Genomic DNA, 14,251 nt, shown 5'->3' with positions numbered 1-14,251 from the left:
AAGCATTTGAATTAGGCAATACAGGATCTTATGTATATACAGAAATACTTCAACCTCTTAGTGTAAACTTTTCAAAACGTGCGGGATCTTTGGGAACAAAACCAAAACATGAATATGATCAATTTTTGCGGGCCACATGTATTTTGATCAAAGCGTATCAAAATCATTATTCGTGCACCAAGATCGTTGGGAAAAAGACTAAGAGGATCTCAATGCCCAAGACATGAATTTGATGCATGTTTGGCGATATCATGTACTTTGATGAGAGCCTGTCAAAATCATTATTCATGTACCAAAGTCGCTGGGAAAAAGACTAAGAGCTTTATCTCAACGCCCAAGACACGAATTTGATCCAGTTTTGTCGACCATATGTATTTTGATCAAAACGACAAAATCGTTATTCATGCACCAAAATCGTTGTGAAATACAGCAAGAGCATTATTTGGGAAAAAGACTAAGAGCATTATCTCAATTCCCAAGACATGAATTTGATGCATTTTTGTTGACTGTATGTATTTTGCAAGGTTAAATTAAATTGTCGTTAAAAAAGTGATGGTAATACTGAGGATCTTTCGATATTCTCGTACCATTAATGTATAAACTCGAGCTTTATACTCGGATAAACGGGTGTCAGTCGCTGTCAGTTTTCAGAATTGCACTTGCTCTTTGTCTAACTTTTATTTCAATGCAAATATCGATTGATCGTTAGACCATGCAAAGTGAAGGCAAGTAAATTCAAGCATGTGTCATAAGTGATATGGAAGAGGTTGGTCGCGGTCCATGTTATAAGTCAACATCTTCCTTTTGCTCTTTCATTGCTTTAAATTTCTCAAAATTTGCTACTTTTCTTGATTTTTTCCTCCTAATTAACCAAAAGGTCCTTCCAATTTCCCTGAAACTTCATTATAGTAGATAGTAGACCAAACGAACTTACTTTAAGTGATGTTCGATATTGATTATATGAAGGCCTCGTTGAAGTAATAAAAATTGTAGTACCTCCGCTGAGCGTTACAAAAAAACCACCCTTTTAAAGCGAAACAAGTAGGCTCAGCTAGTATTTACCCGTTGCCAGCAACCCGTCTATTTCTTTCAAAGTAGTTGTTGCATGGATGTAAATGGAATTTAACAGCCTAAATTTGGGTATGGGTATGGGACTAATTAACTATTTACTTCAACGAGGCCAAGGCCATCATATAATAAAAATCGAACTTAGGATAAGTTTGTTCGATTTTTAATTATATTCGGCCTCGTTTGTTAATTAGAATTGTAATGTTTAAAGGTTATGCAACAACTTTATTATTTCCCAATCAATACCAATACCAATCGGTATCTGATTTAAACTCTAAAATGCAGAAACTGTACAGTCTGATTCAAATTCGAGTGCCACCATGGAGATCTGGGAAAATGTAAGAAATAGGTAGGTAGTTTAAATTTGGTAAAGTTGCGTATTTTGATGCTTAAGAAAATTCCGTTTTGAAACTGAACAATTTCTTACTACTTTCGAAGATATCCGGAAAATGTTTGCATAATCGTTTTTATTTTTACCGAAGTTATTCAAAAAGATTTTTCAAAATAAACGACACATATTATTATGGCCCCTTTTTTCCCTCTACAAGATGCTAGATCTCAGTTTTAAGTTTGACGTTTCGTCTCCAGTCAAACAGCATCAACTTTATTTTTTCTTATGGAATGGAAGCGACTTTTACTTTTTATTTTTTAAATATTGTTAAAATATCTTCTTTTTTGCCTGGCAAACTTTGTCTGGAGTAGTGTATGTTCGCAGTTTCTTGGGGTTTTGCGAATTAATAGCGCCAAAGGCGTACAAAACGATACGACAAAAATGGTTACTTACAAAGGGCTGAAATCCGGCGAGCAAGGTAATAGACAGGCCGATTCAAGTTCGGGGGCCACCATGGAGATCTGGGGAACTGTACGTGATAGGTAGGTAGTTTAAATTTGGCAAAGTATTTTGATGCTTAACAAACTTCCGTTTTGAAATTGAAAAAATTCCTACTACTTTCGGAAAAAAACGAAATTTTGCAAAATCGTTTTTATTTTTTACTGAAGTTATTTAAAAAGATATTTTGAGATAAATAATACATTATTATGGTCACTTTTTTCTCTCTACAAGATGCTAGTTTGAAATTTTAAATCCGACGTTTCGTCTCCGGTTAACCATCATCAACTTTGTTTTTTCTGATGAAAGTAATTTTTACTTTATGTGTCATTTGATAGAAAATGTAAACATCACAATTTTTGTGATATTGTTAAAATATCTTCTTTTTTGCCTAGAAAACTTTGACTTGGGCATACTGTACGTATGCAGTTTCTTACGAATTAATAGCGCTATTTTTATTGATGTATGTCTCCATAGTAGGTAATTACTTTTCTTAATTGGACTAATAGGTATGAGGTAAGTAATTAAATTTTTTTTTCTTTAGGTTATCGATTTCGCTACCTTTAATACGAGTATAGCATCTTCGGACCTTTGCTGAAATATATAAGTACATATGACTTCTTGTTGTAATGTAACCCTACAAACAAGAAGTCATATGTACTTATATATTTCAGCAAAGGTACGAAGATGCTATATTAAAGGTAGCGAAATCGATAACCTAAAGAAAAAATTTTTAATTACTTACCTCGTACCTATTAATCCAAATAAATAGCGCTATTTCTTATTAAAAGAGAGTGATGATTACATTTTTGATATCAGAAGAAAATTCTCTATCAAATGACACAAAAGTAAAAATTACTGCCATAATAAAAAACAAAGTTGATGTTGGTTTAAAATTGATTTAAAATTAGCATCTTGTACAGGAGAAAAAAGTGGCATCAGGCATTTATTTCGAAATATCTTTTTAAATAACTTCAGTAAAAAATAAAAACGATTTTTCAAAATTTGGTTTTTATCTCCGAAAGTAGTAAGAATTTTTTCAGTTTCAAAACGGCATTGTTCAGCATCACAATACGCAACTTTGCCAAATTTAAACTACCTACCTATCTATATCTATATCGGATTTATTGCTCAGTGGTAGAGCAATGGGTTATAAATCCGGAGGTCGGGTGTTCGAACCTGGGTTGAGGTGAATTTTTCATCTGTGGCGGAGATGGAAATTACCTGACACCAGTTCCGAGCATTCTACCGGCTACTCCGAATTAGGTTTTCCTGCAGTTTTCCTAATTCGTAAGGTAAATACCGGAGTAGTATAGACCAACTTAAGACCTTCTGCAGAGGCACCTCTAAATAGCATTATGCGGATCACTCTGTAATTGGGCGCATGCCTGTTGAGGGCCCAAAAACGTGAGAGGGATAATAATAAATAACTATCTCCTACAGTTTCCAAGATCCCCATGGTGGCCCTCGAATTTGAATCAGCCTGTATACGGGGTGGTGACTTGACGAACGCATCATTCGCATTTCAATAGTAAACAGTAAAAATTTAAAAATTAAAAACTGTCGCCTTTATAAAGTAGATAAAAAAAAATAAATAATTAAATAAAATTCCATGTAGTTATGAAATCAAACAAAAGCGCTTGCTTTTGCTATTAGTTTGAAGTTTATTACTTACTAAGAGCTTTGTTGGATCTCAAACTGCCATGGCACCACTGATTTTCTTAAAAGCGCCAGTTTTTAGTTATCCAATTTCTTGGTTCAACAAATAAAAAGCTATAGTATGCATGGATTCGTAATTTTTTTCGCTACAAAAAAACCTAAATATATTTTGTTGATGAACTCTTCTAATTTGAATTTCATTATTTGAAACAAAAGACCAGCGGGTTGGGTGAAATTCAACACTTTATTTACTGTTTATCGCAATCGATTTCGGCCTAACAGGCCATCAGGCGTAGCGTCATATGATAAGAAGATGGATAAAATTTTAAAAAAACATTTATTATGAGTACAACGAAAAATGCGTAATTATATTGAAATACATGAAATTGGAGTTGAAGTGTGTGACAGAAACTAGAAGACACGAGTTTAATTCTGATGATGGCCTGTTAGGCCGAAATCGATTGCGATAAACAGTAAATAAAGTGTTGAATTTTACCCAACCCGCTGGTCTTTTATTTCAACTTAAATATACTCTAAAATAATTAGGGAAGCCAATAATTAGAAATGAAAAAATTACGATTGAAATTCCTATGGTGCATTGTTCAAGTCACCACTCGGTATATTAGTTGTAGATGGAAAAACGCACAAATGTGCTTCTCCTCTACTCTTGATCCCCAAAATAGGGTATTTATATAAGGAAGACTTCTAATTCCTTTAGATCGAGTATTTACGAGGGTAAAAATCTCAAAAATTTGGACTAAAACGGTTACACAAATCCGCACCTCACTAGCACACAATGACAAAATTGACAATTATCAACAACGGAAACGAAACGTAGAAAATTTTGAAAAAAAAGATCAGTACTACCAATAAATAAGGAACATAAAAAGTAAGCGGGAAAAGAAGAATAGATTTTTGAAAAGAGCGGGGAAGAATAGCGTAGTTTAGAAAAAATTGCAAAAGATGACTCACAAACGTATCTTTGAATAAAATGTTTTACACAAAAACCTACAAGATTAGAAGAGTGAAAGCAGGAAGTGAAGAAGAAGCTTTTAGATTCCCAAAAGAAAGATAAAATTGTAGGAAAGTTGCAAGAACAGAAGGAAGCGAAGAAATCAAAAGAAGAGATTTAAGGAAATGAGAACGCCTATTGGATGATATTCAAAACAAAACAAACAAAATTCCTAACCTAAAAATCATAATAAATAACGCAAAAATAAACCAAAAATGAACCCGTAACACACGATTACGGTTCCGTTAATGATTTTAAAATCTGCAGGTAAAAATCGAAGGGAAGTTTACACACAAATTGTCACTGTTTCTCTATTTTTGTCTCAATTTCATTGTTATATTTCTAAAATGTCCCCTAATTCCCTAAAATCCCATTTTTAATTCCCTCACTTACATTATTTCATAGACTCATTAGCATTACGTTTTGGAATTGTAACCTTTTTTTTTGGTCTAATCTGTGTCTCAATATAAAAGAATTAACTATTGAAAATATCGTAAAGTAAAAATTAATATATTCAAGACAAGGTCCGCAATATTAGAAGTAGCTTTTATTGTGTTTATTAAGGACGACGTTTAAGGAGTAAATTGTATCTGAATATATTACATGCAGTTTGCATACTTGGTAACTTCACATTGAATATACAAACTCGTTGGTGGAATGCAACCTATTTCACGAGAGTTACAGACAGATTGTTTGTTGGACAACCTTCTTGCACTTACAGAACTGAGTTTCCTAGTCTACTAATTTGATTATGAACTGGGACATGTATCAGCGTTGTCCATCGCTGGTAAAATAATCAGAGTTATGACATGATTATACTTTTAGAGCGTACGCAGAAAGACAGTGTGTCCATAAGTCGTAACAACTTTCTTGATAGCAATAAAGAACTCTAAACTTTTTAATGTATACCCGCACGAGTGACATTCGTCAGTTGAATAATAAACACCTCAAATCAGTAACGACTAAATTACACCCTTCCTGCATCGAAAGTACTCCAAATTACAGTCTTTTTCGAGCAGATTTTTCGACTTACTACTAAATTACATTGGTTTGACGTGCGCTATAATTTACTTAATACGCAAATAAACTGGTTTTTTTTAAATAACCTACTTCTTTCCCAAAGTCGTAGTAAGTGTACCACTATTAAGTAATATAGCTAATTGGTTCTCGACGGAATAAATTACTTAATGAATTGAAAAAGAGATTGCCTATTTTAGTACACATTGACATCATCGGTCACACGGGACTTGATAAATGTTGTATTAAACATGCGAACGTTCGTCAAAGTTGGCTACAATGGAAACTTCGAATGGTTGCGTCAAATATGATTGTGGCTTTTGTCCAAAGTTAGTAATCTACTTGTGATATGAGAAATTAGGAGTTGAAGCAAAAGGATATATCCTACTGGCAAATTTCGCCTCGATATCAAAAGAGTTGAAAGGCAATCGTCGCTTACAGAATTTGTATACAAAACTAGTGCGCTGGAACAAACAGAAAAACGCTTCGTTTACAATATGATGAAGCTGTATGTTATAATACAACCTTTTTCCTTCCCAAACAAACATTATATATTCAAAAGTCTGTTGATATTCCTTCGACCGTAAAAATTCATCGCGTCTGAACACTAAGTCGGTTGTTATTTCAATTTTCAACACTATAGGGAGGGTAATCCTAAAATATGGCAGGCTTTTCCAATTTTTAAAAAAAAGTTGGTAGGCAATAGCAATAAATTACAGTATTTGATCACTAGACGTTGAACAATTATAGTTACTCTATGAGCGAAAACCTGAAATAATTTTTAATTCGATGAAACTTATGAAATAAATGTATTTAATGTTAGACTTTTGCCTTGGTGGGTCGCCAATTTTTCTAGAAGTTATTTTCCATTTCCATTTTCAAGTGTAGTTCATAAGTAATTTGATCCAAGTTTATAATAAATTGATTATGATACGTGTATTTTACACAGTCATATCTTGGATATATGTAATTATATTTTTAATAATCAATTTATAGGTGGTGAGTTTCCCTTTACCGCCGTGTATACTATAAAACTTTATTTTATAGCAGAAGTCATATAAATCATTGTAAAACTTCTGACAATTCTGAATGTTATGTTACACGTCAAAAATTTCAAGGTTAGGTTTTGCCGTCGTGGTCGTTTCCATAGAAACAGCATTATCATATGATCTGAAGACCATTTTATATCGTGCTCCGCGTCCCAGTTGAAATAACAATGACCGATATCATTAGAATGCACAATCATCTGTGTCACTTTATCTACCCTTGTGGTTAAGTAATCACATTATCTACCCTTACCTTTAAAGAGCGGCTTAGCCCACTCATTCAAACCTATTAAAATTTCAATTTAACATACGCTATAAAATAAATTTAATTAACTTACCCGAATACGGTAGAACGGTGAATTAAACTCACCTGAAACAAAAAAAAGAATAAGTTATAATTTTGATTAGTACTCGGTAGATTACACGTTGTAAGGCATTGGTAAATAATGGTAGTTTTAGGAATTATGATGTAGAATATATAATCGTTACACATAAAATAAGCGGAAGATTGTTATTAGCCTGATGCTTATACGCAATGTTTAGCTTCGATAAAATGCCGAAGAGTAGGACAGTGAAGCTTATAGGTGTTGAACCAATTCCAAAGAAGAAAGATACTCGATACGCCCCTGTAATTTTCAACTGGTCCTAAAAGAAACATGTAAAAACGTAATAAAAGAGGTCCCACCAAATCAACCTTTTTATTTAAAGACAAAACCTAAAATTTTTAAGAAAAACAAAAGACGCCACTGTAGTATCAAACTGCCCTTTGTATTGTAGCCAGAGCTATTCTATATCTGGCTGGAGTATCCAGAAATCAGTAATTTAAAATGCAGTATAAAATTGAAATCAATTATTACAGTCATTACCTAAAATTATGCCTACTACATGAAATTATTACTCTTTATTAGCGAGCGTGTTTCTTGAAATTTCATAATTTGTGAATAACAAATCTAAATAAAATAATCTGACCAAAATTAAAAAAAATTGTATACATACTATTTGAATATTCCATAATCAATTTTTTTGAATAATTAAAATTACTGGAATCTCAGAAGAGTAATAACATGGATAAAATTTTCAAAATATTGTTAGGTACGTACCTACATCTGAATTTTGTATGATCAACATATGATGAATACACAAACTGCACATTCATTGAGGTTGACGTTATTAACAAAGCATTCCTAACACATTCAGAAAAGTAACTAAGAAGAGTAGTTATTCAAATTCTGTGACTATTGTATTATTCAAATATTTATTTAATCAGTTCCCAATTTTAGAATAGTACCTGATATACGAACAGTTCAATTATTATTCGTCCCATACCAACCCCGTCAGACGCATATTTTAGTTTCTTCTTTGGACCACTTTCAAAATTTGTATTTGCAAATTGAGATATTTGTTAAAACAGTAACGTTAGACTTCAACATCTGCAACATTATCAAAATTACCGTTATTTATAATGGGTCGTTATTGTGAATAGGAGATTTTTCCGATCCAATTAAATTCCTATTTTGTAATGATTGAGAGCTGAGTGAAAAAAATTACTCCTAAGCTCAAATACGGATTAGGTTCTTCAAAAAGGCACCTTTGATCTAATATAGGGTAAAACATTTTCGACCTGAGCCATCAAATAAAAAGGCGATGCACGATTAGGGGAGCCTACAATAGGCACGTGTAAAAGCCAATACAAAATTAAACCGTCTGCCTTTTGTAAGTCGATCCGATTATTTACAAACTTCGAAGTGTTAAAACGTACCTTCCCTTAGGCTTAGAATAATAAAAAGAATCGCTCATCGAACATTTATATAACAGTTTATTAAGCACGCGTGAGGCATCTGCTATTTACACGAGAACAGAGACATCTGCCTGTAGTGGGTATGCCACCTGGCCGTGGCTACAAAAGGTAGCGCGCGGCAATTTAGGTAAACACTACGTCCACCCCCAACTACTCCACCAATAAGAATAAACTTAATTTCGACACGTTGCCCGAAAGCCGAAATCACCCCCATCGTTCTCCCATTGTCTTCATATGACACATTCTATTTAAATTAACACGAAAATTGCAATGCGGGGATTGTTCGAATGGACTTAAATGAACAAAGGCGTAGTATAATAGGATTCAGTGGTATGCTGTCTGACAGCATTAATAACAATCTACCCTTGTTTCTGATTATGCACTACATAATGCCTTATCATTTTAAAAAATGTTCCTTGGCGCGGATTAAACGCGACGCACTTGCCACTTTGTTTTTCTCGGCGACATAAATTAATTTAATTTGTAATGTTAGACGGCATATGGTAGGGACCCTTAAAGAAATTTGATATGCTTATAGTTACACCTATTTATAACACGTCTTGCGAGTTTGTAAGGGTTGAGAAGTTAATTTCGATCCAGCGGTAATTAGGTTGTGACGTTAACGCATCGGGTAACTAATAGATAGATAATGAAGTCAGTTGACGCTTTGTACAAAAATTGTCTCGTTTTTCATGTCATCAGATTGTTCTTGGAGCGAATTCGTGATTAAATATTTCATAACCTGCTAGGTTGACAAATCACACCGACTAGAAGTTTTCGTGACATCTTCGCGAAAATCGCACGCTCGCATGTGAACCTACAATTACAACTAAAGAGACGAATTTCTTTGGGGAAGTGCGCGCAATGGGACAAACAAACACACGTACCTACCTTTTAAATAATTGCACAAACAGAAAGCGCATAATAAAAAATGTAACCTCCACATTATATTATGATACACCGAACCGAAAACGTCAACTTCGGTCGCAAGCACATGTTCCACTATCTGTCAGACCTGACTGGTCGGCGTATGGTATGTTACCCTAAACAGTCCACCCTTCTTGCATTTATTATACATGCGCCACAGCACTTGTAATTAATTATTCGTTATAATCAACTGGTACCAGAATTTATATTGTAGCTTATTTTCCGGATTTCTGACCAATTAAACCAAGGAAAAGCACTGAAATTAATAAATATATTTCATGTAACAACGTTAAATTGGACGCAAGAACAGTTTATCCGAAACCCATTTCAATAGGTCAATGGATATGAAAATTTGAATAAAGGTCCACTATAATTGAGAACAATGACAACATGACTACGGACCACAAAAGAAACTATTAATTTTATTTATTAAAAAAATATTTCCCGGAAGATGAAATAGTACTTTAAATAACCCAATACAAAAATCCATTAGAAAAGACTTTTCTAATAAGAAATGGCGCTATTAATTCGTAAAAACGCAAGAAACTACTAACAATACACTATCCAAGACACAGTTTGCCAGGCAAAAAAGAAGATATTTTAACAACATTTAAAAAAATAGTGATCATTTTTTGAAATTAGAAAAAAATGCTCTATCAAGTGACACAAAAAGTAAAAATGAAACTAGCCATTTTATAGAGGGAAAAAAGTGACCATAATAATGTGTCATTTATTTTGAAATACCTTTTTAAATAACTTCGGTAAAAAATAAAAACGATTTTGCAAAATTTGGTTTTTTCCGAATGTAGTCGGAATTTTTTCAATTTCGTTATTTTGTTCAGCATCAATATACGCATCTTTGACAAATTTAAACTACCTACCTATCTCTTACAGCTTCCGAGATCCCCATGGGGGCTCTCGAATTTGAATCAGCCTACCCACTCAGCAATCTCGATACATTATGAACAAAACTGGGAATTGCAATAGGTCTGCTGATCATATTAATTAATATAATTCTGTTCTAATTTTGTATTTAATAACATTTTAATTCAAAGGATATTCGGATATCCTAACCGATCCGAAAATGTCGACGTTGAAAAATTGGAAGCTGTGCAAGCGCGGACGAACAAGAGGGTGGAAGGCTAAAGGGAAGTTTCCTCATATGCCACATGCTTTTGCGGATTCGTAGCGTATATTTTATTTCGAAATACAGAAGATACGGATTATTAAAAAAATCCTAAAGAAGGTTTTAAAAGGATTCTACAACATTCTAGGGAAAGTATAGAAATTCTAAGTAGATTCTATACTTCGATTTTTTTTATTCGTATTAAATTTTGTCAAATATATTTATTAATTCGGTTAATATTATTTGTTACTAATTCAAGGAATTTTAAAAGAATTCAAGAACAAATTTGTTTCCTAAACTTCTTATGAACATTTACAAAAGGTGTTTAAAGAGATTTATATCAAATTATTCCAGAAGAAAGTTTCTTTAAGGTTTTTAGAAAAACCGCGAGAAGCCGATAAGGATTTTTAAAAAATTTCACCAAAAGTTTGCAGCAAAGTCTTTAATGACTAACTTCCAATAAGATAAGACGACTTTTAAAAATATTTTCATGAACATTAGAATCGTAAAACGTGTCCAAGAAGGTTTTTCCAAAAATATTTCTAACCAACATTATAAAATTCTCAAAAACTTTTATAATAGTTTCCACCTCGACTGCCACAAATAATTGTATTACAATTTGCTAGCAGACTTTGAGAACGATGTAGTACGATATTTAAGAAAATTCCGAGATGTCTAAAAGATTACGAAAAATGAGTTTGCCAAGAAGGTTATTAAAACTGTTTTTAAACTGGTTCTATTGTGTTCTTTTAGTCTATTTGTTCTACTTTTGATCGCCTTATTTTGAGTTGATATCCAATAGGATTAATAAATTGAACGTGCGACAATATTCCAGCTTAAAAAACAGCGAATAACTAAATTCGAAGACTCTTTTGTCTTCTATTACATCTTTTAGTGTTGTTAATTGTTTTTTGATAACAGTGCTGAATTTTGCCGCAGAAAAATGTGTTCAACTTCAAGGCAAGTGTACTGATATTATTTTCTTAATTCTCCCATGAGATTCGATGTGATTAATTTCTGAATTACCGATCAAGAATTTTGGAAATCTAGGTTTATTGAATGCACCAGAACTCTTGCGTCCATCGAAACTACAAAATCTCACACGAAAACATCAAGGAAACACAATAAAATGATCGCCCAGGTTTCCCGAAGTTTGGAAATAATCTCGATATTTTTAAAAACATCCGTAAACCTACTAAATAAGTTTCAAAGAATATCAACTTGTATTCCCAAAAAAAAGCTAGTAGTGTTTCTTACTCCCGATGAACGTTTACATAAAGATATAGATATAGATTTAAGTTAAAATTTCAAAAATTTTTAAGTTTTTCAGGTCTTTGATAGTAGGATTCAATTAAAAAATATCTCTAAAAAATAAAAATAAGGCTTCTAAAGAGCTGTCTCTAGAACTTCTAAATTTAATTAATTTAATTAAAGTGTCTATTAAAATCTAATTGAAGACTCCTACAAAGATTTATTTTCAATGAGATTTTTTTAAATTGTAACCTGGAAATATTTTCAATAAGACTCCCTCGAAGACTCCTAAAAAATGTCAGTTCCCTGAAGTGCGGAAGAAGTTTATGGCTTTAAAGAAGGTTTAAAAAAATGTTTTCAGAAATTTTGTTATGTTTACTAAAAGAGTGGCAATAAATGGCAACTTAAAGTTAATCGTGTTAAGAAACATGCAGAAAGTATCTCAGAATAGTATCAGGATGGGCGAGTGGGAGTAGTAGTATTTGGATGACGAGGAAAATTAATCTGGAGAAATAATTGATAACATTAAATCAGGGGTAATAAAAATTAATAAACCCACGCAAAGCTATAATGAAGTGGCGGGAGCATACGTTTAATCTTTGACCCTGTCCCAGTAGGTTGATCTCCAACGCTCAACATCTAATGTTTCCTAAATTAATAATTATAGATATCCATTTTAAAAATAACATTGTAAATTAAATTGATGAAAAATATTGTCTTTCAAATGCCATTTTACTAGCTGTAAACAGCCAACTAAATTACATTCATGTCACTTCAGATTGAAGTTAATGTGTTTTCAACGCAGCAAAACAAGAACTCGTTCAGTTACAATGTATTCAATGGTTAATGCTTTAATTATAGGAAAGCAGAACAGTTTCACATATGCGAGAACATCAAGAAAAATTAGTAAACATTGAATAATGGTTTTAGACTACCTACTTATGTAGCTGCTATTCGAAATCGTAGAGGACTTTAATTCGTATTGCAGTCGATAGTTTAGTAAGGGTGCAAAGATGCGCGTAGGGTATTTTCCAGATCAAGGATGACGAAACGTGACCTTTACGTATCTTTGTTTAATACGTGAAAGAAAACAAAAGGCCGTCTAACATTGCCAAAGAAATATATGTTGCCATTTGAAAATTTTTGCCATGATATGAAACTATGACGTCAGAAAAAAAATTGAAAACCGTCAGATTGTGGCAAATATTTAAACATTCAACTTTTATAACCAACTTTTTTTGATATGACCAATAGTAACGGCTCCAGCATCAATGTTCCTTACTTTTTATTCACCCGGTATATAATTGGAAATTTATTTTCAAGCAATAGTAGCAAGGAGAAAATGAGTAATCGCACCCCCAGATACATTTGTTACCCATCAATGGAGAAATTTAGGAAATCCAGACTGGACTTCACAACCTTGGTTCCCAGTATTTGTGAAACTGGCAATAGGCAAACCTCTTTATTTCGGACCGGACGTTAATATACCCTTACAGCCAAGAAGCCCACCCGCTTGCATCCACAAACTTACCCTGGTGGAATTTCGGTTATTATAAATATCAATATTATAAATAAATATTATTATCCAGAAAGCAATGGTGTGTATGTAAACGCCGTCGATACGGGTCTAAACTCTATTTCGGAACCTACAACCTCACAATATGGCAGTACATTCAGAAATTGGTGGAATTTCCGAGAAGCTTTAGGAGATGACGTCTTCCAGACATCAACTCAAGAAGTGACTTCTTTTCTACAACACATCGTTACCATCAACTCGCACAGGGCAGCGCTGTCATTAATTCTGCCAGGAAACCTAGGTGAGGATCCAATGCTCAAGAGATTTATGAAGGGGGTGGGAAGATTAAGGCCATCCATACAACTGCGTTTGGGTGGCAAATTTTTAATTAATTTTGAAATGCTTTGTCCATGAAGTTAATAAACCTGCTCATATTAGCAACTCCTAGACGCTTGATTCTACCCAGATTCGACGATCCCCACCTCTGTGTTTTCTACTGCTTCCAGAGGTACTTACAGGAGAGTAAAAAATAAGGCAAAGAAGGTCTATTCCTAACCTACCAAAGATTTATATAGAACCGCTTCGAAACAAAAACTAGATGGGATAAAGTGCACTCTGCAGTTAGCGGGTATTGACACAAGCATCTTCAAATCTCACTCGAATAGGCACGCGTCCACATCAGCTGCAAAAAGAGCGGAGATGCAATTTTTAGGGACTCTGCAGGGTGGAGTAGGAGCTCCAACGTTATTATGGATAGAAGCGAGTTCGCTCGCAGTATTTCCAATATGTAACTCCACCAAGAAATATAAATTTTATTAGTGTAATTCAAACTGAAATAGTTATCTTTAAACATCCTACGTTGTTAAATTAATAACATCTTTGGATGGGATGCCTATAATTCTGATCGAACTTCAGGTAAGTTTATTTGATCGTAGAATTTTCCTTCCCATACTTTTCCAATACAGTTAACAAAAATGTTAAAATATAATTGAGGTTTGACCT

At 33.3% G+C, this 14,251-nt stretch overlaps 1 protein-coding gene across 6 annotated transcripts in view; it reads right to left on the bottom strand.

Annotated features, from left to right (window-relative positions):
* Positions 1 to 14,251, bottom strand: part of LOC116169925 (cell adhesion molecule 2-like) — a 216,968-nt gene that overhangs the window by 150,407 nt on the left and 52,310 nt on the right. For 3 of the 6 annotated variants that reach the window (XM_031486133.1, XM_031486134.1, XM_031486135.1), the window contains exon 1: positions 9,321 to 9,390. The exons of 2 other annotated variants lie outside the window; for them this stretch is intronic. In XM_031486133.1, coding sequence (XP_031341993.1) covers positions 9,321 to 9,375 — 55 coding nt within the window. In that variant the 5' untranslated portion in view covers positions 9,376 to 9,390. Of the gene's footprint in view, positions 1 to 6,969; positions 7,002 to 9,320; positions 9,391 to 14,251 lie in introns of those variants that run through there. One more of the 6 variants, XM_031486140.1, reaches the window with a different exon arrangement.

The sequence above is a fragment of the Photinus pyralis genome, unplaced genomic scaffold (assembly GCF_008802855.1).
Source record: "Photinus pyralis isolate 1611_PpyrPB1 unplaced genomic scaffold, Ppyr1.3 Ppyr1.4_LG4, whole genome shotgun sequence".
Taxonomy (NCBI): domain Eukaryota; kingdom Metazoa; phylum Arthropoda; class Insecta; order Coleoptera; family Lampyridae; genus Photinus; species Photinus pyralis.
The sequence above is the reverse complement of the archived record's forward strand: the minus strand, read 5'-3'. Positions and strand labels throughout refer to the sequence as shown.